Genomic DNA, 26,503 nt, shown 5'->3' on the forward strand with positions numbered 1-26,503 from the left:
AAATTATGGCTATGTGTCTAATACGCCCGTCGCTTATCAATGACTTGTTTGCAGTCAACATTGTCGAATGGATTGTTTTTTAATCGGTACATTTCATACACACGCACACACACATATGGGACACGCTGAGATATAGGTGAAAAAAACTCTGATTATCCCAAGACTGGTAAAATAGATTCCTTACCTCAGATCAGATGTTCTCCAAAAAGATTATTCCAATTCCTGATCGCCATTCCAAATATCGATCGTGTTTATTGATCCAACGCTGGGTACTGGAAACACATATTCCACGCTGTTCTGATGCTCGGCAATGAATGCAATCGGCTCGGGTTACATGCCTGATAAGTAAAATGTGGATTCCGGATAATTTTTTTCCCATCCATTTCATTCAGTCCAATGCAGTCCAGTGCAATACCATCCGGAGAGACGATAGGGGGCGGTATGTTCTCTGTTCGAGCTCAGAGAGAGCCCCAATGGTAACGTGAGGCTAGATTGATGAAAAATCTATGGAAATCGCTAATAAAAAAAATAACGATTAAATAACGAGATTTATTGTGGCTGGCACTCAAAGTGTTAACAACTTATGCAACAACTTAATTTCAGTTTCACTTGTAGAGAGGATTTAACTTCATGTGAAGCCGAGACTGAAGAAGACTAGAGAACAGATGACATGTTACACAACAATGGCAGAGGATTTATCAACATTTTGGATTTAAAGTAGCACAGTAGCAGCAACTGGAGAGGAGCTCAGATGATCAGTCCAAAAGTATGTACCGTACTTTTCGGACTATAAGCCGCGGCTTTTTCCCCCATTTTTCAACCCTGCGGCTTATATAACGGCTTATATGTGGACAAAACCCGAAAATCGAAATATTGCTTTTTTTACTGCATTGAAATGTTATTTATCTGTTCCCTTATTTACTTAATACAACTTGTAAAAGAGTTAATTCTTGTTATTTGTCCGACAGTATTGTGTCCCAATGGGAGTCATTCTCTGTAGAGGTGGGAGTCATTCTCTGTAGAGGTGGGAGTCATTCTCTGTAGAGGTGGGAACTTAAAGCTCAATATAAGAACGGCCATGCACCACCACTCACAGAATCGAGAAAGAGCCATCAATCTGTCAATCCTTTCCGTGTCCGGGCCGGGTGAGGTTTCCTGTGTTGAGTCAAATTAAGCTGCAGGCTCCACTCCTTACATATGGTAATTAAACATTAAAACACATGCAGCTTATATATGTACACATCATTCAATTTAGCTGCTGCGGCTTATAGTCAGGTGCGGCTTATAGTGCGAAAAGTACGGTAGTGCTTTTTCTTTTTTTTCTCGATCAGCTGTGACTGAGAGTCTGTGGAGAAAGACGGCGTGTGTGTTCGCGACGCGTGCGCGTGTGTCTTTCCATTGGTTACCATTATTGGGCGAACAAGAAAACTAAAGAAAACTGTAAAACTCATCTACTTTTGGCAATACAAGATTAATATTCAACGTTAAAGATCAATGTAAGCCAGTGTAAAGTACAGTAAAGATATTGAGCATAGATTTGTAAAATGTGCAACCCTAGTTTCACCTAGTGGTATGAGACGTATTCTTCGTATGGCTGCGTGTACCGCACCGTGAAGCCCGTACCGTAAATTCGCGGGACGAATACACGTACCGTTACACCCCTAATAAGTAGGTATATAGAAGGATTGTATGCAGGATTATATGAAGGATTATATCAACAGTCATTGCCCAGTCATACAAGAGAGTAGAGCAACCATATAAAAATATAAGCACTTTGATCTCAAACCCTCTACCCCCCCCCCCCCCCCCCCCCCCTCTACACATGCACACACACAGATTTGTTTATAAGGTTGTCCTGGACAAGAAGGAGTACCCTGAAGGCGTGGGCAAGAATGCGATGGAAGCCAAGCAGCAAGCAGCTAAGATGGCCTGGTCCGCCTTCCAGGAGCAGTCAGACTGGGACAGCCAGGTACTAACTAGGGATGTTCGATATTATCGGCCGATATTGGCATTAAAATGTAATATCGGAAATGATCGGTATCGGTTTAAAAACGTTTAATTTTTTTTTTTTTTAGGGCTGTCAGTTTATCGCGTTAATTACATTAATTAATTACACAGCAAATTATCGCGTTATGAAAATTAACTCAAAATTAATTTAATTCTTTTTTCTATTTTTTATTTTTTGAATACTTAAAAAAAAAATCTCATTCATACCATAAGAACATAGAATACACATTTACAGACTTTTTTTTTAATATAGTCCATTTGCATGTTCTTGGTAACTGATTCTAGGGACATCTATGGATCTCAGGGAATGTATTCCCAGTGTCAGAAATACTGTGTCTGTTAGTAGGCTTGAGTAAATTGTAATGAACCAAAGGAGAATATCAATACAAATAGTTTTATCTTTGACTGTGAATAACACCATGCTCAAATTGACCAGACCTGACGAATCTAAGCAAATGAATAAATGGAAGATGATTAAACAGAAGGTTTTGTAGATACAGTACTGAATTCTGCCATCCGGACACATGCAATTTGAAATATGAATATAGAATATCAGGCCTAAAATGGTTATGCGATTAAAATGCGATTAATTAGATTAATTAATTACAAATCCTGTAATTAATTAGATTATTTTTTTTATCGCTTGACAGCATAATTTTTTTTTTTACATTTATTTAACCTTTATTTACCCAGGCTTGCAAGTAAGAACACATTCCTATTTTATTTATTGTCAAAAGTATGCATAATGTTGTGTTAATTACCTGAAATTATTCCGTTTTTTTGCGGGGCAAACCCTGCATATATCGGTATCGGTTGATATCGGTATCGGAAATTAAGAGTTGGACAATATCGGTATATCGGTAAAAAAGCCAATATCGAACATCCCTAGTACTAACGTCTGTTCTAGGTTAGGTGGCGTAGCGGAGATTGCGTTCGTCACCAACCCCGGAGCTGTGAGCTGGAATCCAGCTCACAGCTCCGGTGTTGTCACCAGCTTGGCTGGCCGTTCACACTAATACAATTGGCAGTATTAGAGGGTGGGAGAAGCTGGCGGGATGGGTCCGGGTCGTTGTAAACAGCGACTCCTACAGTTCGGTCGGGGCGCCTGCTAAGCGCGGATAGGACCTGAGTGAGATAGTGTGATCCTTCCACACGCTACGCCCTCTCAGTGAGAGTCCGCACTGCCAGGTGAAAAGAAGCGGTTGATTGGCTGGACATGTGTCGGAGGAAGCACGTGATAGCCTCCACTCTCCCAGATGATCTGACTGTGGGGGGTAAGTGTGCAGCGACCAGGAAGGGGATTGGGAATTGGCATACGACTAACATTGGGATGGGAGAAAATCGGAGGAAAATGGAGGGGGAAAAAGATCAATAAAAAAAAAGAAAAAAGTGTGGTACAAGGGTTCGAAACTGAAACATGAAAAAGTCACGGCGATCCCAGAAACGGCCGTCTTCCAGGCCTGGAGAGGTTCTGGGAGTGGGGGTGAGGGGGGTGAGGGGGGGGGGGGGGGGGATATACTGTTCAAACATGGGGGCGGTCGTCTGGTAATCGTAAGGTTCCTGGTTCGATTCCTGCTCCTCCCGGGGCAGCGCGTCGAAGTGTCCTCTTGAGCAAGACACTTAACCCCCTAACCGCTCCCGATGAGCAGGTTGGCACCTTGCACGGTCGCCTCCGCCGTCGGTGTGTGAATGTGTGAGTGAGCGGGTAAAATGTGAAGCATAGGTTGTGAAGCACTTTGGATAACTGTTGCTTTGGATATAAATGCAGTCCATTTAACACAAACACCACACGGTGGTACACAAGGGTTAATAAAAGAAACATCTGGGTTACATTAAGGATCGATTGTTGTCTTTGCTGTTGTTCTCAGATATCCTGCAAATCAACTCTGTCTGAAGAAGGAGCCTCATCTAGTCCATCTATGCCCTCAAGTTCTCGGTAAGTAACCAACTGAGGCTCCTTTTCACACTGCCTTAGTGCTCAATTCTGATTTATTGCTCCCATCTGATTTGTTTTTGTTTGGATGTTCACATAATTTTTTAAATGACTAAATTGTAAATGTGGCCAATATCAGATTCCAGACATTTTTGGCAAATGTCAATCTAGAGTGTGACGTAAAAGTAGCATGAAAGTTACATGACTGACTGAGGTCGCATTGCAAAAAATCCAACCTGTATCTGATTTAGGACCACATATGGAAGTGGCCCCAAATCATAATTGAAAAGACCAGATTCCATGTGATTTGTGCTGTTGACAACGTTCAAAAGAGATCCCAGTCACATACTGTATGAGCAGAGAAATCAGATTTGGGCCACTTTCGTCTGCAGTGTGAACGAAGCCTAAGACACTGGGATTTACTTTCTCTACCGTCACGACTACTTGATTTTGAACTTGGCTGCCTACGATGTTCGGTGACGTGAAATTAAACATCTTAGTTCTACCCTCCTTATTGTCAGTCAGTCTGGATAAAGACGGCCTCCTCAGCTGTTTGTCTTAAACTTATAAAGTTTATAAAGTCTTAAAGCCGTAAGAGTTTGAGAAACATTCTAACGTTGCTTTTTCTTATGTGCATCAACAAGGGGTTCCCTTGATTCGTCATCATCATCATTCGTCATGATCACTGCGAGTGACTCAACGCTCTCGGATGGGTCTTCGCCCAAGGTAACCCATATACTGTATACTATATATTAGGGGTGTAACGGTACGTGTATTCGTCCCGCGAGTTTACGGTACGTGCATCGCGGTGCGGTACGTGCAGCCATACGACGAATACGTCTCATACCACTAGGTGAAACTAGGGTTGCACATTTTATAAATGTATGCTCAATATCTTTACTTTACTTTACACTGGCTTACTAACAGTCTTAACACAGGGCATTCATTTAACGTTGAATATCAAGCTTGTATTGCCACATTTAGATGATGAATAAAACGTTGAAGCTTGTAAAGGCATGATGACCAGTCGACATAACAAATTAACCGCGCACTCTAGTCTGCACTGGGCTGTTTCTCCCCTCCTCCCCTTACTACCGGTGTGCCTGAAACTAAACCATGAATGAATGATATGTTTGTAACACAGCAGGGTTATTACACTAGGCTGAACATGTTCATCGCAGGGCGCCCGAGTGGCGCACCACATACAGCACTACGGTGCAACACGGCCGACCAGGGTTCGACTCCCGGACCCGGTGATCTTTGCCGAATGTCTTCCCCGGTCTCTCTCTCTCTCTCTCTCTCTCTCTCTCTCTCTCTCTCTCTCTCTCTCTACCAGACTGCCTGGTAGCAAAAACCTACAAAAACATAACTTTAGAAAATGTTCATCGTTTTCTTGTTCGCCTAATAATGTTAACCAATGGAAAGACACACACACACCCACCAACGTTCTTCCGCACTACTTTCTCTTCACAGTTGATCAGAGAGAAGAAATTATTAGTTCTTATTTATTTATCCACTGTCATTTGCAGTGTTGGTGTAGTGTTTTTATTTATTTTCTGACATCACGATGCCTCTTGATGCATGACTGTAAATGGAAAACTAAATTTTTTTATCATACAAATATTGTCATATTTATTATTATTATGATTAATTAATTCCAAGGATGCCTGTAGAGTTGACATGAACGAAATCACCATGATTCCTCCCAAATAAAGCCCTTAATTAAAAACATGGCGCACACCACTCTGTCCGAATTACGACTGCTCTTCAGCGCTCTAAGTTAAGACCGAATCCAGGAGAAGGGACCGTTGGTGAATCCCAAAATCTGCCCGAAAATGTGCTAGGACAAAAAAGTGTCAAACTAATTGATGTGTTTGAATGAATGAATGAATGAATGAAAACTTTATTGAACAGATTGCAGAATGGGTACAAAGGGATGGGTACCTTTCACATTTGAACCGATACGGTACCGGTACCTGTGAATCGATACTGGTACCCAACGGTACCTTTTTTCGGTACTTTAGTCTCAAGAAATTTAATTTACCTACCTCAGTCGTGAAAAAAAATATCCAAACTTCAAATAACTACAATTTCGATCGTTTTCGGCTTGCCATTTCTCCGACTGCTTTGTTGTTAAATCAAGTCAAATCCTAGGTAAGCATATATTGTGCGTGTGAACGTTGACATGAAAATAAAAAAGGTAAAAAAAAAAAAAAAAAATTAAAAAAAATTCCCCCCGGTATCTCACTTGAATCGATACTCAAAAGTACCGAATTCGGTACCCATCCCTACAATACAGTACGGCTCAATACACACAATTGTTAAGGGGAGACCAGAGAAAGACGTTTGTCTTGTTTACATCAGGGTCCCCCATTTTCAATTCATAGTGTAGTGTTTGAATAGTAGTGTGAATGTGTGCAAAACGGTTTGTGTCCCAAAAAATATGAATGTGTGCAAAAATGTGTGGACCTTTAACACTATGATCGCCGTGGACGAGTTTACACGTCATTCCTAGCCATGCTCATTCTGCCGAAGACGCCGTAACTCGTCTTTGATGTCAATATTTAAAAAATCTGTCATCGAAATCATATTTCCTTTCCGGAGCCCTGAGACACACTGCAAAGCTCCACTCAACTCTCTAGCGGTTCAAGAGCGCCATCTGGTGGCCGATCGGCAGATCGCCAACCGGAAATTAACCTTTGAACCGGTAGTGCTCATTCATATGTGGTCCGGGCACTCGCTATCGTTAGAGAGACTCCGTATTGACACAGTGAACATCGATCGGTGCAAATAACTCAAAAAAACAACATGATTTGGACGTATATACTATTATACAACCTGGAAATGGATCGGGCATTTCTCCAGCGGCGCGAGGAAGCCACGGTAAGATTCAGCGTTATATTATAACGTGTTCCATATAAACTGCTATGATGAACATATGACCCACTCTGGATGAATCATCTAACGCTGCCCACGGAATTATAAACGATCCCCCGCCCATCCGGTCATCATCAGATGATGCGTAGAAACTTCTAGAACCACGTCCAGTTGACATTTTTTATCTCGCACAGATTCCTACCAAACTGTATTTGATCATCAATATAATGCATTTAGGGCTATAAATCACGTTCTGAAGAAAGCTGCAGAAAACGATAAAAACATACTTATACTTTAGACCATATTTTAGTATGAATATGTGAATGAAAAAGTTTAACGTAGGGAGCTCCCGTAGCTCACCGCATATCTCGGCGCTATTTCTGCGTCGGGGAAAACCGTGCTCGTCACGGATCTGGGGGACACGAGTTCGATTCCCGGACCCGCCGTCATTTCTCAGAATGTCTTCCCCTGCTCTACATCCCATTTCAACCTGTTTCTGTCGGTCATGCTTGACCAGAAAAGCGATAAACGCTAAAAAAAAAAAGTAAAAAAAAAAAAAATTTAACGTTGCTACACCCTGAACAATACATATAGGACATTGAATGGGCCATAATAATGGCAATTTAGCAAGAATTTTAAAAGTTATAGCCCTGCAAAGAAGGGGAACTTCTCCATAGACAAATAGAGCTGGCGAGGGATGGTAAATTATGAATTTAACCCATGGCGATTAAAGTGTTAACATAATGGTATTAGTTATGCTGCTGGCCAGTCAAAACAGTTTTGCACACATTAATTTAGTTTGACGGTTAGTAAATGGGTTTGAATATTTGAAAGCCATGAGCTTGGACCCTCTGTGCTCGTGGGCGTGGCTGTGTTCATGTGTCCGTTTGGAAAGTTGCTTTTTCTTTCATTTGATTCCATGTTGATTGTCATTTCAGAATTCTGATGTGAAGCCTAAAATAAGGTGAGTAGTCTATTTACAGTAAGTCTCTTTTCTTTAAACATACTGTATAGTGGTCTAGATTTTTCTAGTATTTATTGTATAGTGTGGTCTAGTAGTATGTACTGTATAGTGTGGTCTAGTATGTACTTCATAGTCAGGTCTAGTATGTACTAGGGATGTCCGATATTATCGGCCTACCGATAGTATCAGCCGATATTGGCATTCAAATGTAATATCGGTATCGGTTTTTAATTTTTTCCATTTATTTAACCTTTATTTACCCAGGCAAGCAAATTCTTATTTTATTTATTGTCAAAAGTATGCATAATGTTGTGTTAATTCCATGACAAGAGATATGTAATGTTAATTACCTGAAATTATTCCGTCTTTTTGGGGGGGGGAAACCCTGCATATATCGGTATCGGAACCTCTTAACAAGCGGGCAGAAAAGTGGCAATTCTTGAACTTGAACTTGAGGACTGCATACTTTTTTTGAAAACCAAAACAACATACTTTATACTTATAGCACATGCATGAGCCTGGTCTCTTTTGAAAGATGACATTCTGAAGTTTCTGATTCCATAAAAGATATTCACTTTTAGTGCTAAAGTAATAGTTACATAGGTCTGAACTTGAGTTGTAAAAATACTTGTTACTCAAGTTTTTCTGTAGTAGTTAGTAGTCCAGAGGTAATATTTCCCCAGAAGGTGGTATGGCTTACAAATCTGGACAGAGCCATAGCCTGAAGCCTTATGTAGTAGATATCCAAATTCCATAAATATCCATTCAGAAATGAGTGATTAGGAGTGATTTTTGTACTGTGTACAAAGAAAAAAGTTTTGCTCTTCCTGTTTTCGTGTTTCTTCCTGTTTTTTTTTTTTTAATTTATTTAGATCCCCATGTGGGGTATCATTGGAAAGCCACACTCATTGGTTACAACGATCCACAATAATTTTCTAGATCGGATCTAGATTGACGGAACTACTGCAGCCTGAGTCGGGAGTGGTATTTTGCGCAATAACGTGTACTTTGCACAAGCCTCAAATACCGGCATGTAACTCGAGAACCGCTGAACGGATTTTGACGGATTTTGTCGCTATCGACAGGCAACAAATAAGCCTTCAATTCGATATAATATATTGTATTACAAAATATGCACACCCGAGCCACTAGGGGTTGCCAAAGTGCCGGTTACAAAAAATCCGAAAAACTTCCCATATGCGGGACGTTGCAGCTTATTAAGAGTTGGACAATATCGGTAAAAAAGCCAATATCGAACATCCCTATCATCTACTCTTTTCTCTCTTCTTAGACTTGCAGCAAATTTCCAAATGGCACCAACTTGGAGCAAAGTAAGGCATCTCACCTCTTTGATATTCTACTCATTCACTTTATAAAAACAATATAATATTGTTGCACAGTATTATAACCTTCATGAAATCCTGTTGCAAAGTAATTTACTAATGTTTTATTTCCTCTAAAGGGCGACGATTCTGATTTCTCAAGAGAAACAAAGGTAGCTATTAGCGCCACCCAGAGGACATCTAGCCAACCTGCAGTCTCAAGGTATGGCATCCATCCAATCCGAGAGCTGTGTAACGTGATGTAGTGTATATCTTATGTCTACAGGTTTGAATGATAAAGTATATGTTGATATAGTGTATATCTTATGTCTACAGGTTTGAATGATAAAGTATCTATGTTGATATAGTGTATATCTTATGTCTACAGGTTTGAATGATAAAGTATATGTTGATATCGTCTATATCTTATGTCTAGAGGTTTGAATGATAAAGTATCTATGTTGATATCGTGTATATCTTATGTCTACAGGTTTGAATGATAAAGTATATGTTGATATCGTGTATATCGTATGTCTACAGGTTTGAATGATAAAGTATATGTTGATATCGTGTATATCGTATGTCTACAGGTTTGAATGATAAAGTATCTATGTTGATATCGTGTATATCGTATGTCTACAGGTTTGAATGATAAAGTATCTATGTTGATATCGTGTATATCTTATGTCTACAGGTTTGAATGATAAAGTATCTACCGTAATTCCTCTAATAGTAACCGGGTCTCAAATACAAGCCGGGTCTCTATTAATGGCCGGGTGCGCTCTTGAGCTAAGCAATTATAAGCCGGCCTCCTAATACAAGCCGGGTTACTAATATACTGAGCTGCATACTGAGCTAGTTACTTGATTTCACTTTGAAAACGTTGAAATGACCAGTGACCACCTGTAATTGCACTGTTTACTATTTCATACAGTACTTGGTTTCAATAAATGAACCCAGTACATTTTACTGGGTTCAAACTGACACAAAATGTTGATTTATTCATTATGATCCGTTTGAAAATTTGAAATATAGGCCTCCCTCTTATACAGGCCTCCTCCTAATACAAGCCTGGTACCCGCTACAGTTGAAACAAATACAAGCCGGGGTTACTATTAGAGGAATTACGGTATGTTGATATAGTGTATATCTTATGTCTAGAGGTTTGAATGATAAAGTATCTATGTTGTTATAGTGTATATCTTATGTCTACAGGTTTGAATGATAAAGTATCTATGTTGATATCGTGTATATCTTATATCTAGAGGTTTGAATGATAAAGTATCTATGTTGATATAGTGTATATCTTATGTCTAGAGGTTTGAATGATAAAGTATCTATGTTGATATCGTGTATATCTTATGTCTACAGGTTTGAATGATAAAGTATCTATGTTGATATAGTATATATCTTATGTCTACAGGTTTGAATCAGAGTATGATTCAATAGAGCGGCTCGGCAAAGGAGGCTTTGGCCAAGTTTACAAGGCAAGACGACAACTTGAAGGGAAGTTCTTCGCTGTGAAGAAGGTGCGGAGCAACAAGTGAGTGTACTCTTAAGTGGTCCGCACACGGCGAGCGACCGACGTCGCCTGGCGATGCGATCGTCTGTCGCTCAACGACAATCGCTTGGCCCCCCACACCAGACGCGACCGTTCAGGTATAATAAGCTATTATGTGTCGCTCTGTCTTAAGTTAGCTGGGGGTGTTTCCCCCCGGGAGATATAGGAGGACGGACCGCCGGGACCGGACGTTAGGTTGTCGTGAAGCGAGCGTATTAGCAGGTAGCTGTGTTGTGCTTTACGAGGGAAGTATTAACCTGTAAAACCCATATTGAGGTGGAATTAAACCACCTATACGAATACAACCGCTCCTCATTCTTCCTGACATTACTGCATGACTGATCGCTACAATACGTTCACTACCACCGATCGGACAAGTATTATGCAGCTGCTGAGAGAGTTTTTTCACTGAAGACGCAAACTGTTGTGTTCTCAACCATCATTTCTTTGGACAATAAACCTTACAAACTACATCAGCTGCAGCCTGGACATTAAACTCTGTCAACACCCACAACTTATTTTGTTACCCGCGTATAAAAACACTTCATTTATAAGTTAATGACACGCGGCCACTATAGCTTCTCCAACTAACGTTATTTATTTAAATTGTTCCTGTTAATAATAATTAACATAAGTAGCATGGTAATAATACGTAGGTTATTGATCAATGCATGTATTGATACATTAATGGTGTACAAATGATACACCAGTAGAACTTCTGTACTACTTCTACTGTAGAAGTCATGTTATTTCCTCATTCCTCATCCTTGCTCTGTCACCTGCCGTCGCCTCAAAAAATAGGATCAGGTAGATTTTTTGCCAGGCGACAGAAATTGCTGCGCGACCGTCGCTTCAAAATCTCCTGCCGTGTGGGTTCTCTCATTCATAACAATGGAAGCGATATAATTCTGTCGGTCGCCTCGCTTAAAAAATCGCTCGCCTGGCAAAAATCTCTCTCTCTCTCTCTCTCTCTCTCTCTCTCTCTCTCTCTCTCTCTCAGGAAAGCGCTGCGTGAGGTGGGCGCGTTGGCTGACCTCCAGCATCCTCATATCGTCCGATACTACACCTCCTGGATCGATGACTTCGACTATCAGTGTGACACAAGCGACAGCATATCACTGTAAGCCTCGTTCCATCACTATTACTACTATATTATTTCTCTATTACTATATTATTACTCTTATTACTATATTATTACTATGTTATTAATCTATTACTACTATATTATTACTATGTTATTAATCTATTACTACTATATTATTTCTCTATTACTATATTACTACTATATTATTACTATGTTATTAATCTATTACTACTATATTATTACTCTATTACTACTATGTTATTACTAGGGGTAGAACGGTTCACAAAATACGGTTCGGTTCGTCGTTATAACCGAACAATACACACATGCCCCGAACCGTGGAGGTCGTACCGAACGGTGTACAGTTCGAATGCGTACCGTTCCACCCCTAGTTATTACTCTATTACTACTATATTACCACTCTATTACTACTATATTATTATGATTTAACAGAATGTTTTTTGTCTTCTGTGCATGGGTTTTACTAATGTATATATATATATATTTTTAGTGCTGTCAATCGATTAAAATATTTAATCGCGATTAATCGCATGATTGTCCATAGTTAACTCACGATTAATTGCAAATTAATCGCATTGAATTTTTTTTGTTATCTACCTTAAACGGATATTTTTCAAGTTCCAAGTTTTAATACTCTTATCAACATGAGAGTCAACAAATGCTTGCTTTATGCAGCCATTTAACACAAAAGGATGACCCTCATGCATTGCAAATTTGCATCAAATTCAAAATGTGAAAAAAGTGATGCACAAAATAACCTAAAAGAAAATAATAATTTAAAACAATGAATAAAGTGTGCATGAAATAATAGGGGAAAGAAAACGTTAGGAACTTGTTACATTCACCCACACAAGGGCTGAGTACTCACCCCCCCCTCTCTCTCTCTCTCTCTCTCTCTCTCTCTCTCTCTCTCTCTCTCTCTCACACACACACTCTCCCAGCTCTCTTTCTCTCTTGCCCCTTCCTCAAAGATTTATTTTTTCTTAAACGTTAATCGTGAGTAAAAAAAATAGTGGCGTTAATCAAATCGGCGATAACGCGTTAATACCGCGTTAACTTTGACAGCCTTTTTATTTCGCACCATTTCAGCAAAACCGTAAAAACATTGACCATGACAGAAAGTGTATAAAGGTGCTGAGTAGAGGCAAGAGACCCAGATGGGCCTATATACCTACATACAAGATACAAACAATGCCGAAGGCCTAAGCTAAATGGATGACCACATTTGGGGATCAGGGCTAAACCAATTAAGACTGATCGAACCGGGAACCTTCTGATCACCAGACGACTGCTCTACCTCCTGACTTTTGACTTGTTTTTCTCGTCATTATTTATGTCGTCAGGTCTGGCAGTGATACTACGGCAGGCAAGTTCCTGTACATTCAGATGGAGCTGTGCAACAAGACTCTGGAGGTGTGGATGGATGAGAGGAACACCCTGCGGAGAGACCCCAGGAGGAGGGAGGAGAGTCTGGTCATCGCTCTGCAGATCGTGACCGGCGTGGAGTACATCCACTCCAGGAGACTCATCCACAGAGACCTGAAGGTGAGACCAGGTTTCACACAGTACCTTCTCACTGTTAACACATTGGACGGCAGACCCGAGATAAGTCGGGTTAACTCGCCCTCGCTTGAGCGCCAAACCGCGAGAAAAGTCGGGTTTTGGTCGTTATTTATTTTATTCGCTATTTCCATTCATAATCCATTGAGGGAGCCTGATGTTATCATTGGGAATGTGTCTGAGATCGCAAACGTCCAATATCGCCGCCTAACGCCTTGCGACCAGTATTGCACATCCTTGGAATCTCTCTGGCTCAGCTTGTACGTCGATCTAAAAAGTCCGGTCCGGGTTTTCCTAGTCGGGCAGTAGTAACGTTTATAACACATGGATTGGGGAGAATCAAGCACCGCCGATTCATGTTCTTTGGTGGATTATGTTGGCAACACGATCGGCATCAATACTTGGAATGGCCATCAGATAATTGGAATATTCTTTTTGCAGTCCATCCTAGTCAAGGTAAGGGCTATATGTTATCAATCTTGCGTTGATCCGAGCATGCCTTCATTGTGATCCGAAAGTGTTACTGTAACGTTACTCCACAACGTACTGTATGCCGTTGGTGACGATCGAAACATAGAAACCCCGCCCCCACCCTTTCATGCATGCATGCATGATGAAACATAATACTGATAATATAGCGTTGATTTCAGATTGATTGTTGATCCAGGCAAGGAATGGCACGGTTTCTAGTGAAATGCACTAAACGCTGCTTAGTGGCGTTTCCTGGGATTACACAGAATTACTCTAAAACTATACTCATATTCACCACGGTATAAAACGGGAATGTATGGATGAAAAAATTATTTCTTTTTCACAAATTGAACGATAGATACTCGATGTCAAATGGGCAATAGTTTTATATCCATAGCTATGATATTTAATATAGTTTTAGCCCTACAAACACCGGCATGTATCTCCATTGATTAAAGCGCTGGCACACACGGCCATACGGCCCACAGCGACCTCTGGCGCTGAATGTGTTAATAATTGTGTATACAAGTGTGCATATAATAATAATAATAATAATAATAATAATAATAATAATAATAATAATAATAATAATAATAATAATAATAATAATAATAATAATAATAAAAATAAAAACAATTAACTCTTTGCATAATTTTTTTTTGCATTTGTTGGCAGTAGACCATATTCACACCGTTTTGCTCTTATGTCATGCTCAGGATGGTGGGGACAGGGTGGAAAGGAATCCCATCCCGAGCATGACATTTCCACCATAAATTGGCGCATAAAAGTTCACCAGAATGCAGGTGTTATGTATTAAATGTTTGATGCTCAGAATTTCCTGGGGGAGGACCTCCAGACCCCCCCCCCCCCCCCATGTTGAAACCAAACCTACACCCTTGATGCCAAGTGTTTTCACTTTCCATTTTCACTGATTGAGGGTGCTGCATACATTTAGCGGGGGGACAAACTGTATAGTCTTGTTTGTCATTCATGTGTGATGTGTTTATTGGTTAGGGCTGTACCGAATGTAATTTTTTAACATTCTAAGCTTCTATTGAAGTATTCGAACGAAGCTTCGAATGTCAGTCGTCATATTTTATGATGTAATCAAAAAAAAAAATTATATATAAATATCCTCAAACTAAATCCTCAATTTGAATAAAGTGATTCATCTGATTAAATTTGTAATTTTTTTTTAATTAAATCAACTTTCTTTAATGAATATAACTCATCAGTTTCATCAACATAAATAATCCAATAAGGGCAACGGTTGGTACGAAAGTGATGGAGCGCCAAGCAGATGCAGACAGGCTACATCATTTATGATGAATGTTTTATTTAAATTTTTATGACGAGTCATATACTAATAGTATAATATTAGTGTAGCCTAATCTTTATCTGCAACTGTGAAGAAAAACCCCATTGGTTTAAACAGAATGAATACACACATAAAAAAATTATAAAAATACAAATAAATTTACAAAAAATGTCAATGTTGATTTAGAATTCGAACGTCAACATTATGAACGAAGCTTCGAACTCTTCGGTACAGCCCTAGTATTGGTGTCCATTGTCTTCCTGCAAACAGCCCTAGTATTGGTGTCCATTGTCTTCCTGCAAACAGCCTGTCAACATCATGTTTGGGAGCGATGGAGGGGTGAAGATCGGGGACTTTGGACTGGTCACCGCAGACGATAGCGACAATGACCAGAACCGGACTGAGAGAACCAGAAAAACAGGGACTACGTCTTACATGGCACCCGAACAAGTAAGATGGCTTGTATTGGCTTTTGTTTTACAATCTCTGCCATTGAGTGCGTTTACATGCTGAATTTATTCCGGATAATTCCTGTTGTCTTTTCATACATTTGTTTTTGAATGCACTGTGTCTTAGCTAAAAACAAAAGTAATTTGAGTTGTTTTTCTACCACAATTAGTTCAGTTAATAAGGTATTTATGGAATGATTTAGAAAAACGATTTCTTGCATTTCTTGGACCCTGATTGGCAGGTAGTATTAGCCCCGCTCCCCCCTAATTCAAATAGGGGCATTCCAAAGGATTAAATCACTTTAAATACTGCAAATCTAAGTGATTGGAGAGATGTAAACACGTCTACTGCTAATCAAGACCAAATCCAGCCGTGTATTAACTAGAGATATTTTGAAAATGCCTATGAAGATGTTTTATTAAAAAATGTATAACTAGGGGCTCAAACAAACGTTGTCATTAAGCAGTCTTGATGAAATGCCTTTCAAAATCTAGGAAAACTTTAGTTCCTACAATTTACCATATTCACATGGCGGCCATTTACTCTTATCAGGGTATCTGCGGGGTATTAAAAAGTATTTAAAAAGTATTACATCCATAATTCTCAATTTCAGGCCTTGAAAGGTCTTACATTTCAAGTGCACAGGTAACATTTGGGGGGGGGGGGGCAGTCGTCAGGAGATGAAATAATATATGAAATGTTTTTGTATTCAAGTTGTTGTTTTTTGCGAAGCTACTGGGAGCTTGGTGCGTCTAGCGAGAGCTTGTATGGAACACGCAAGAATTTAAATGTGCACACTCGGGGAACAAAATAAGTACCAGCCAACAGCCAATGGCTGGTAAAAAATCTGCCTGGCTGGTCGTTTTTAAAATCTACCAGCCAAATGCCTGATAAGTCAAAAAGTTAAGTTTGTTCCCTGAGAGCAGAGCTACACAGCAGTGCGCCTATTTTGCGAGCCGAAATAAGTCTGTGGTTTTTTCTTCTTCTCACAACGGGTCAAATGCATCTAACATGCATTGCATCGTCGCCATTCCTTTATGCCCACATCGCCCGAAATGAACGTTATGTTAGCGTAAGCTAACAAGCTAATCCTGATCAGCGGCAGAGCCATAGAGAACAGCAGACAGTGTGGACTGGGGAAAGGGAAATGGGGGGGGGGGGGTCACTCTCCCTTTCTCTGTGTGTGTGCGTGCGTTTGGAAAGACGATGAAGTCACTAGTCAGGACTCAGGAGAGGAGTATATTGTAGTAAACTCAGGATTACTGAGGATGCACAGATAATGTTGATATTCAAATATAAAAAGGTTTCGAGAGGAGTGGAAGTTTGAAGACAGACTAGACTACAATATGATGCGGGGGTGGTGAGTTGAAACAGTGTGTCCCCAACCCCACTTCTAATAAATTATTTGCATTTAAAACTATTAACGCTGACTCATTCCTTCAGTCCACTCAAAATTATGCTAATATTCCTTATGTTGTTTATGGTATTAATTGAAAATATCATATGAGAGTATTATATAGTAATAATAACACATGGTGATATACTAAAAAGCTATTTTTAATTTTTGGCTGGTAAAAAATCTGCCTGGCTGGTAGTTTTTAAAATCTACCAGCCAAATGGCTGGTAAGTCAAAAAGTTAAGTTTGTTCCCTGTGCACACTAGTGCAGCCGCCGGGTTCAGTGTGTTTTTCTTTTGCTAGTATGATCGTGAAATTTGTACAAAATTTTTCTCTAAGTCGTCTTAAAAAGTCTTTAATTGAACTTGTTGAAACCTGCAGATAGTAAATGGGATATGCTGTTTAATCAATTGAATGAATTATTTAATTTGATTATCGTCCTGAATCAAACAAGATACGGATGTGCAGAGATACTGCAAGTTTCTGTTTTTCTATTCTATTTTTAACACTCTTTTCCTGTTCTCTCTCTTAGATGAGCCAGAGCAATTATGACAGAAAAGTGGATATATTTGCTCTGGGGTTGACATATTTTGAACTCCTTTGGAAGAGGTCCACTAAAAGCGAAAAAGCTGCGGTGAGTCTTTTAACAAAACATTAAAAACAATTTACATAAAAAGTGTGTTCATCATACTGTTTATTTCATTTTCCAAGATTTCCCAGGTACAGTAGTTGCCAAAATAATTTCTTTTATTTAAAGTTAGCCGCTCTATCAGTCTTTTCAAAAACGTTGTTACAAATTCATGCAGTGCAGATACATGTACCAGTAAGGTACATACATATTGTGAAATGTAGAATTTGTATGCCTTAAAATTACTTTTTAATTTGAATTAAAAAATATATATATTTTACTGCCAATATGGAAAACTAAACTTTAAAGGAACACGCCAACATCATGGGAAATGCACTTACTGTCTTCTCCAGAGTCCGACAAGAAGATGGATATCAATTTCCCCTCTGTGCGTTCAAAATAAAGCTATCCGGCTGCAAGCTAGCCTAGCTTAGCACAAATTAATGGAAGCGGATACAGACCAGCTAGCCCAGCTGTTGGCTAAAAAACATCTCTTCTGGAGTTTTCAGCTAGGCTAGCTGGTCTGTAGCGGCTTCCATTAATTTGTGCTATGTTAGGGTATCTTGCAGCCGGATAGCGTTCTACGGAACGCACAGAGAGGAAATTAGTATCTTATCTTCTTGTTTGACTCGTGTTCTTTGAAGTACTATCCAATACCAAAAGTATCCCAATGGAAGAGGCTGAGATTTTGACTCTTGATTTTAGTTATAATTGTCCCTTGTTTTGCGGTGAATAGCCGCAAGGGGTTCCATTTCCAAAATGGCTGCAATCGTCGGTATTGATAATTAAACTTTATGTAGTTGTACAAACGATATGTAAGAGCAGACATACAGTATGGTTTTTGATATATTTTTTTATTATTGTTGCAAAATTGTTGCAGATTTGGAGTGATGTCAGAAGTCAGACGTTTCCTGAACAGTTCTCGCTGAAGTTTCCCCCAGAGGTACTTTTACTCTTATTTTTTAGTAACTAAGTAGATCTACTTCAAATAACAGGGTTCCCACTCATCCTGGAAAATCTGGAAATTCAGAGACTAGATTTCCAGTCATGGAAAACCTGGGAAATTGCCTAAAATGACCAAATATCCTGGGGAAAGATCTATGTTGTCCTGTAAATTTGTAATGGTATTTTTAAAATACTATTCACTCAGATGACCTATGTCATCATAGGTGGTATTTAGTTTGAAACTCAACTGTTGGTTGGATTATAGCGGCGCTGCTCAATTTGCTCCTTGGTCACCATGGCATTTGACAAGCTCATTCTTATTCTCCTCTTATTGTTAAAGTGCTGTAAAATGCTAACCGTAATGACTACAAAATGTACATTTTGCATAGCTAAGAATCTTGTGTATCTACTAAAATGCCTGTGTGATTTTTCTTATGTGGGGAAGACAACCAGAGCCTTTAAAACAAGAATCAGTGAACATAAGTGTTCAGTGAGAAATTCAGATATAAAGTCGTCAGTAGCTAGACACTTTTCCAGGTGTAAACATACCGTTAACGATCTCAGATACATGGGACTTGAGTTAGTCCACAGGCCCGCGAGAGGGGGAGACAGACATAAGTTACTGTTACAACGAGAATGTTATTATATCCACCTGTTTGATTGCATAGAACCTAGAGGAATGAATGAAGAGAACGTTTTAACCTGTTTCCTTTAAGTACCTTTTATCTATATGGTTTAATCCAAGTGGTTGTTTCCTGCAAGAGGTATGTTTATCCTTTGATGCTTAATAGAAAAAAGAAAAAAGTATAGGGGCTCAATTAGCCCTATAAACTACGGGCATGTTACATAGCAAGTTTCTGGTATGGTAATGTAATGCAATTTTTGCTTTTGCTTTTGTGTTTTTTTTTTTTATATGTCTTTTTATATTTCTTTTATACATTGTATATTTGTATAATTTGTATTTACTAACAGACTCTATTTTGATAGGTCTTTTCTTTTGTCATTGAGGACCAATAGACTCAGGCACACCTGCGCTGTGATGTCATTTCCTGCCAAGTCATTAACCACCTGTGTATATAACTATTATTTTGACTGCAAGTCCATTGCAAGCTATAACACTGAAGAAGGAATACATATTTCCGAAACATGTTTGTTTCAGGCTGCCATTAAATTTTGAACCTGAGAGTGCTGGTCTGGCTTCACTGCTTCTTTTATATAATACTTAAGAGCGCGGTCTAACTTGACATTTGATTCATAGCTAAGAAGTACATAATACGTTTTACGACAGTCTACAGCAAAGTGCTTCTTCCCTATTAACTCATTGGACGCCTCTCACGTATAAAGTCGGGTTAACTCACCATCGCTTGAGCGCCAAACCCGAGAAAAGTCGGGTTTTCTATCGTTATTTCTTTTATTCGATATTCCCCTTCATAATCCATCGAGGGAGCCTGTGTTATCATTGGGAATGAGTCTGAGATCGCAAATGTCCAATACCGCCACCTGCCGCCTTGCGGCCGGTATTGCACATCCTTGGAAACTCTGGCTTGGCCTGTACGTCGATCTAAAAAGTCCCGTCTGGGTTTTCCTAGTGGGGCATGGCAAGCGGTTATAACACATGGATTGAGGATAATCAAGCACCGCCGATTCATGTTCTTTGGTGGATTATGTTGGCAACACGATCGACATCAATACTTGGAATGGCCATCAGATAATTGGAATATTCTTTTTGCAGTCCATCCTAGTCAAGGTAAGGGCTTATGGTATCAATCTTGCGTTGATCGAGCATGCCTTCATTGTGATCCGAAAGTGTTACTGTAACATTACTCCACAATGTATGCCGTTGGTGGCGATCAGAGCATCCCCCCCCCCCTTTCACGCATTCATGATGAAACATAATACCGATAATATAGCATTGATTTCAGATTGATTGTTGATATATGCGAGAAACGCCACGGCTTCTAGTTAAATGCACTAAACGCTGCATAGCGGCGTTTTCTGGGATTACACAGGATTACTCTAAAACTATACTCATATTCACCACGGTATAAAACGGGAATGTATGGATGACATTTTTATTTCTTTTTCACAAATTGAACTATAGATACTCGATGTCAAATGGGCAATAGTTTTATATCCATTGATATGATATAAAATATAGTTTGAGCCCTGCAAACACCGCCATGTATCCCTATTCTTTAAAGCGGTGGCGTTCTTACCACATGGTAAAAAGCGACCTCTTGGCGCTGATTGAGTTAAATTACATACGTCATTTACAAAGAATCCCGCTATTCTCTCTGAGCTGAGTGAGCGGCCATAGCCGGTTCCATAGCACGCCGTTAGCACACACTCTGGGTGGGTCATCCTCCAGGTTCAAAACCTCCTCCGATCTTGGTCTTTGGTCCTCACCGGGCCTCGCTAGGTTAGCCTGCATTCTGGTCAGCTCCGTCTGCCTGTCGGACCGGGCCCTCTCCGAGCACCACGGTCGCACACGCTCCGTCCTGAGGCCTCCCCAGTGAGCGGGGCAATCCCTCCAATGTTAGCCAGGGCTCTTGTGTGAAGCGTCCCCACCTCATCCACCACCGGTCCAACAGCCGTTCCCATCTCCTCCCTGTCACCGGTTGACGACAGGTGCAGAGGTGCCTGGCGAACAGGCCTACAATCGATGCTAATGGCCGATGAGCTAACTTCACTAAGCTCAATCCCCGCCGCGCCAGCTGCGCCCCATGAGGAGCCAGTCAGTGTGTTGTCGCTCGCTATATCTGTAAAAAAAAGTTTATAAAGTAATTAACCTGTCGATATTCTTAACACTTTCGCGGCCACTGGGATGAGTCTAATTAATGTCAAGAGGACCAGGGAATGTAAACAGACGTGGGGCTGTTTGTAGAGCTAAATCTATACTTTATAGTATTGCTATCTGTCCATTCTCATTGTGAATTGAGACCATAAACCGTCCCTTCAAAATGGCTTAAAGAAAAAAAAAAATCATCAATACGTTCTCATTTTATAGCGCCGTGAATATAAGCTTTATACCGGATTTGGTCTAGTATATTTCCTGGAAGCCGAGATACAGGGCTAATAGCTAATAACGTTAAATCCAATGGCATTTCGGTTATAGATACGCTCCAGTTAAAACTCAAACTGCATATGATCGGCACAATCCTCACGCATGTATGCATGAAAGGGGGGGGGGGGGGGGGGTGGGGGACGTCGTTTCTGATTATTGATTACCAATAACCGCGTTAGCCTCATTAGCCTCATAGGCCGAACGCCTGGATGGCTATCAAAACAAGGCCCTATCGGGATGTACTTTACGTTAAAAAGATCTTACCGTGGTCCGGTGGGATCCCCCCGAGCATTTCCCCGTTATCGATCGCCATCTGGTAGATCGATATGTCCATTGGCTGATGATAAATCCCCTTATTGCATGGTGAAATCTGCGATGCAAAACGTAATCCAAGCTACAGGCTGCAGATCCAGAATCGACCTAACATAAAACTCCATTGAAAGTAAAAAAAAAAATAGTCCACCGTTCGGCCACAGGGAACACTGCATTATCGCGATAGCGCCCCTAAGAGGATCTGGCCGGTATTGCACTTTGTCGAATTCAAAGAATAGGGTACATCTGCAGTGCCGCTCGGGGACCTTGAATAGGTTATTAAAATGGAATAAAAGCAATAACAACTTGCCACGGATTTATCCGTGCTTCTGTCCACAATGGGTGGAATCGAAACACGGATATATACGCTGTTCGTCCCCATTGTGTTAATAAATACCAAAAATAAAACAAAGACTGTAGGGGGTAAAAAGATATGTTTTACAAAGTTTGTGGAGAGCTGCTCTGAAACGTGTCCTCACTCCATCACGCCTGGCTCCCCCCCCCCCCCCATCCCCCGCAAATTGTGGATTTTGATGGTGTTTTTTTGCTGTGGATCCATTGTGACGTTTCTTCTTGATCTGTGAAGCTCATGGGGGGGCGCAATTCGTTGTGATTCCGGGCTCTCTAGTACAAATACATTTGATTTGATTTTGATTTGAACTCTCGCCGTGGATCATATTATGTTGCAGGCCAGAACAATCCAGTGGATGCTGAGTGAGAAGCCGGAAGAGCGACCGGACGCCAAGACGCTGAAGACGGAACTGGAGGCGTTCTTCTCTCCTAGTCTTCACAGAGAACAGAACCTCCACCATGGGAATAACACAGTGTGATTATTATCACCTGGAGCGATTCCAGTAGTCTGGTTGAAGTGTGATTATCACCTGGAGCGATTCCAGTAGTCTGGTTTAAAGGGGACATATTATGGACAGTGGGTTTTTTTCCCAAGTCTTCACTAGAACTGGTACATCTAGTGATCTATGCACAAAAGGCTTTTTTTCCCCCCAGAAAATATCTTAGTTACAATTAGATTATATCAACTAAGCAGTCGACATGTTTGCAGCTCAAGTATTTAAAGATCAATTTGTCCGCGTCTCGTTTGCATATAGTCACTCTAGTCGTCTGGACCCTGTGAGTTGTGAGTGCGCCGCAAACAGAATGCCTAGAGACCTTTTCCACAACGTCCAAACTAATAATTTGCCGGATCGTCGTGGATCTTTTCACCGCGGTGCGAACGCAGACAACAACGGGCCACTCGGGAACTTAAAAGTTCAGCGCTGTGCCGTTTCCTGGCAATTTGAGTCCCTGGTAGTTTTCGGTGCCAAACGCGGCGGCTATAGACGCTCCTCGCCTAGGCCAGGGTTAGAAGTAGGGCTGTCCCCGACTAAGGATTTGGATAGTAGACTTTGATTGGCCGAAATTAGCCGATAGTCAACTATTAGACTATTATTTTTTTGTATCATTCCATTTGGGCTGTGGGGGGTGCTTAATGTCTGAAGGAGTCGACTGAAGGCTTCTTGTCCACTGATGGATACATCTTGATATTTGTCTAGTCTAGTGTGTTCATTAGACGGGTGAAATCCTCTTTCAGTGCCTCTGTGCCTGTTTTCGTAGGCAGTTAGCCTCTGGTATGCGTGCCATTAGCGTTAGCCACGCTTCTAGGCCTCTTTTCTTTTGGAAAGAATGATAAAACAAATACAAATTAAGATATTAAGAATAAGAGGTTGGTAGTCGACTACGGCTCCTTTCGATCGATTAGTCCACTATTCGACTAATAGGGGTCAGCCCTAGTTAGAAGTCTTCGGATTAACAAAGCCTAAACAAGCCTAATCGGTTGTCCGTGCTTTTTGGAACCCGGAACACCGGCTGCCGACTCTACTGCCCGCCGCTTGTGAGAGTATCTCCCTCCAGGCAGCCTGTCGCTGCAGCGCCTGCCAAGACCTTTGTGTCCAGTGCGAGGGGGGAAGAAGAGGAGCTGGAAGATTTATTATTTCAATTAGTTTTAGAGCAGTTTCTTTGCCAAAAATAAAAACCTAAACATGTTCCACAGATTCAAGAAAGTCGTGTAACATTGTTAAACAGATACATAATATGTCCTCTTCGAGTGTCTTTCAGACGGGATGCAGTGACAGATTCGCTGCTCCCTGAAACACATTAAGTCCAATGAGTTGCACTGCGCCGAGTACATGCTGAGATATCGACTGATATCACGATCTCCTGAATTGTACCAAATACATTTCTTCCCGGGTGTGTTTTAAAGGCCCCATGAAATCAAAAGAGATATTTGTCATTTCCTGGAAAATAAGAAGGAAAAAAAAGAAATGTTGATGAGTCATCCAGCACACGGGGGCGTATACTAATTTTGCGTCCAATGAAATGCTTTCTAGAGTGACATTTGCAGCACATTGTAACTGAGCTAGCACTCTGCCTCTTTAACTACATTGAACAAATGTTCAACGTTAGCTTGCTAGCTAATGTTGCGTAATGTTGCTAACCTACAGTATGTTGCAAACATTAGCTTGCTAGCTAATAGGTTGACCGTAATGCACATTCGGCACTATTGGCTACTATAAATGCCAATCAATATCCACGACAAGCCCCTCCCTAGCTTCCTGTTTTTACAGGAAACGCATAAATCAAATGGCATTTTGCTAGCCGTTGATATAAGATGAGCTCTTATCATCTATCCTGTTCGGGAACCCGGCCTATTTTACTCTCCTTTGCAAATGTTTTCCTCTTGAGCCGAGTGGCAAGCGACCGCTCAGAACGCATCCTATCTGATGGGAACTTTACACAAATGTACAACATGCACGCTGTGGGGGAAATGGATTATATATTAATGTACTGTATTTACCGTCGATGGGGAACGTTTTGTTTGTTTCCATGTGCTGAGAGGGCGGCGGTCGGATCATATTCAAGTCATATTCATATTCAACGGTTAAACTTGCTACTTCTGTTTACCTGTAGGTCGCTTGTTTAGGTACACTTCCGTTTGTTTTACGACTGTAAACGGAATGCCATGTCCGCCCCGTGCGAAGCGCAACTGTTCAAAATGTATGTAACGGCTTCTCTTAACGAATTATAAATGTGACCGTTTGTTTCTGTCTATCCTGCCCTGTGTCACGTGCACTTGATGACTGCTGTCAGAGTGGGTTTTTAATCGTGAATTGACTAAAATTATGAAGTGAAACGTAAAATCTGAACTTTTATCATGAGTGGAAACTGTTGGAGGCCTTGTGTTAACGTTTAGATCCTGGATGAGCTTTTAGCTCATTTTTTTTTTTACATTTCTCTCATGTCTTTGAGACATGACAAAAATTATGAGAAAATGAATGATTGTACTATGTTGACAGATAATGCATTATTGTTTTGTTAAATTGGCAACTGTAACCTATGTGAAAACTAAAACACAATGCTTTTGCACTTAGGGTTGGATATGGGAAATAAAAGCATTGTACTTAAACCAAAAACTGTTCTCCATCTGTAGTCAATGTACATCAGCAAGGCAGAGTGGAGAACGGGTCTAACTTGGGGGCGACAGTGGCTCAGGTGGTAGAGCAGTCGTCTGGGAATCCGGAGGTACCCGGTTCGATTCCCGCTCCTCCCGGGCAGCGTGTCGAAGTGTCCTTGAGCAAGACACTTAACCCCCAATTGCTCCCGGTGTGCAGGTTGGCACCTTGCATGGTTGCCTCTGCCGTCTGTGTGTGAATGTGTGAGTGAATGGTGAAGTCAACAAAAATTGTAAAGCGCTTTGGATAAAAGCTGTTATATAAAAAATTCACCATTTTACAATATATATATTTTTTTGTGATCTTTTCCCCCCCCCTTTTTCCTCCGTTTTTCTCCCATCCCAATGTTAGTCGTTATGCCAATTCCCAATCCCCTTCCTGGTCGCTGCGCACTTACCCCCTACGGTCGGTCTGGGAGAGTGGAGGCTATCACCTGCTTCCTCCGACACATGTGTAGCCAATCAACCGCTTCTTTTCACCTGGCAGCGTGGACTTTAACTGAGAGGGTGTAACGTGTGGAAGGATCACACTACCCCCCTTAGATCCTTTCCTCGCTGAGCAGGCGCCCCGACCGAACTGTAGGAGTCGCTGTTTACAACGACCAGGACCCACCCGCCAGCTTCCCACCCCCTAATACTGCCAATTGTGTTAGTATGAACGACCAGCCAAGCTGGTAGCAATGCCGAGAGCTGGGCTCGAACCCAGCATCTCCTGCACTAGTGGCGAGCGCCTTGCCCACTGCGCCACTTAGCCGCCCCCATTTTACCATTTTTAACGTGTCTGATGGACGGCTGTTTCAATGGTAACACTTTATTTGTTAACCTTTACTTACCCAGGGTAAATGGACTGCATTTATATAACCAAAGCGCCATTTATCCAAAGCGCTTTACAATTTGTTCCTCACATTCACCCGGTGACTCACCCATTCACACACCAACGGTGGAGGCAACCAATCACGGTGCCAACCTGCTCATCCGGACGCAATTGGGGGTTAAGTGTCTTGCTCAAGGACACTTCGACGCGCTGCCCGGGAGGAGGATGGAAATTGAACCGGGAACCTTCCGATTACCAGACGACCGCTCTA

At 41.0% G+C, this 26,503-nt stretch overlaps 1 protein-coding gene across 2 annotated transcripts in view; it reads left to right on the forward strand.

Moving 5' to 3' along the window:
• The window catches only part of eif2ak2 (eukaryotic translation initiation factor 2-alpha kinase 2), a 37,854-nt gene extending 12,487 nt beyond the window's left edge, over positions 1 to 25,367 (forward strand). For both annotated transcript variants that reach the window (XM_084321372.1, XM_084321373.1), the window contains exons 7-19: positions 1,837 to 1,969; positions 3,876 to 3,943; positions 4,585 to 4,666; positions 7,756 to 7,781; positions 9,073 to 9,112; positions 9,244 to 9,326; positions 10,527 to 10,646; positions 11,665 to 11,784; positions 13,113 to 13,314; positions 15,425 to 15,568; positions 17,497 to 17,598; positions 18,473 to 18,535; positions 22,603 to 25,367. In XM_084321372.1, coding sequence (XP_084177498.1) covers positions 1,837 to 1,969; positions 3,876 to 3,943; positions 4,585 to 4,666; positions 7,756 to 7,781; positions 9,073 to 9,112; positions 9,244 to 9,326; positions 10,527 to 10,646; positions 11,665 to 11,784; positions 13,113 to 13,314; positions 15,425 to 15,568; positions 17,497 to 17,598; positions 18,473 to 18,535; positions 22,603 to 22,743 — 1,324 coding nt within the window. In that variant the 3' untranslated portion in view covers positions 22,744 to 25,367. The remainder of the gene's footprint in view (positions 1 to 1,836; positions 1,970 to 3,875; positions 3,944 to 4,584; positions 4,667 to 7,755; positions 7,782 to 9,072; positions 9,113 to 9,243; positions 9,327 to 10,526; positions 10,647 to 11,664; positions 11,785 to 13,112; positions 13,315 to 15,424; positions 15,569 to 17,496; positions 17,599 to 18,472; positions 18,536 to 22,602) is intronic.
• The last annotated feature ends 1,136 nt before the right edge of the window (positions 25,368 to 26,503 follow it).

The sequence above is a fragment of the Notolepis coatsorum genome (assembly GCF_963971535.1).
Source record: "Notolepis coatsorum genome assembly, chromosome: 9".
Taxonomy (NCBI): Eukaryota; Metazoa; Chordata; class Actinopteri; order Aulopiformes; family Paralepididae; genus Notolepis; species Notolepis coatsorum.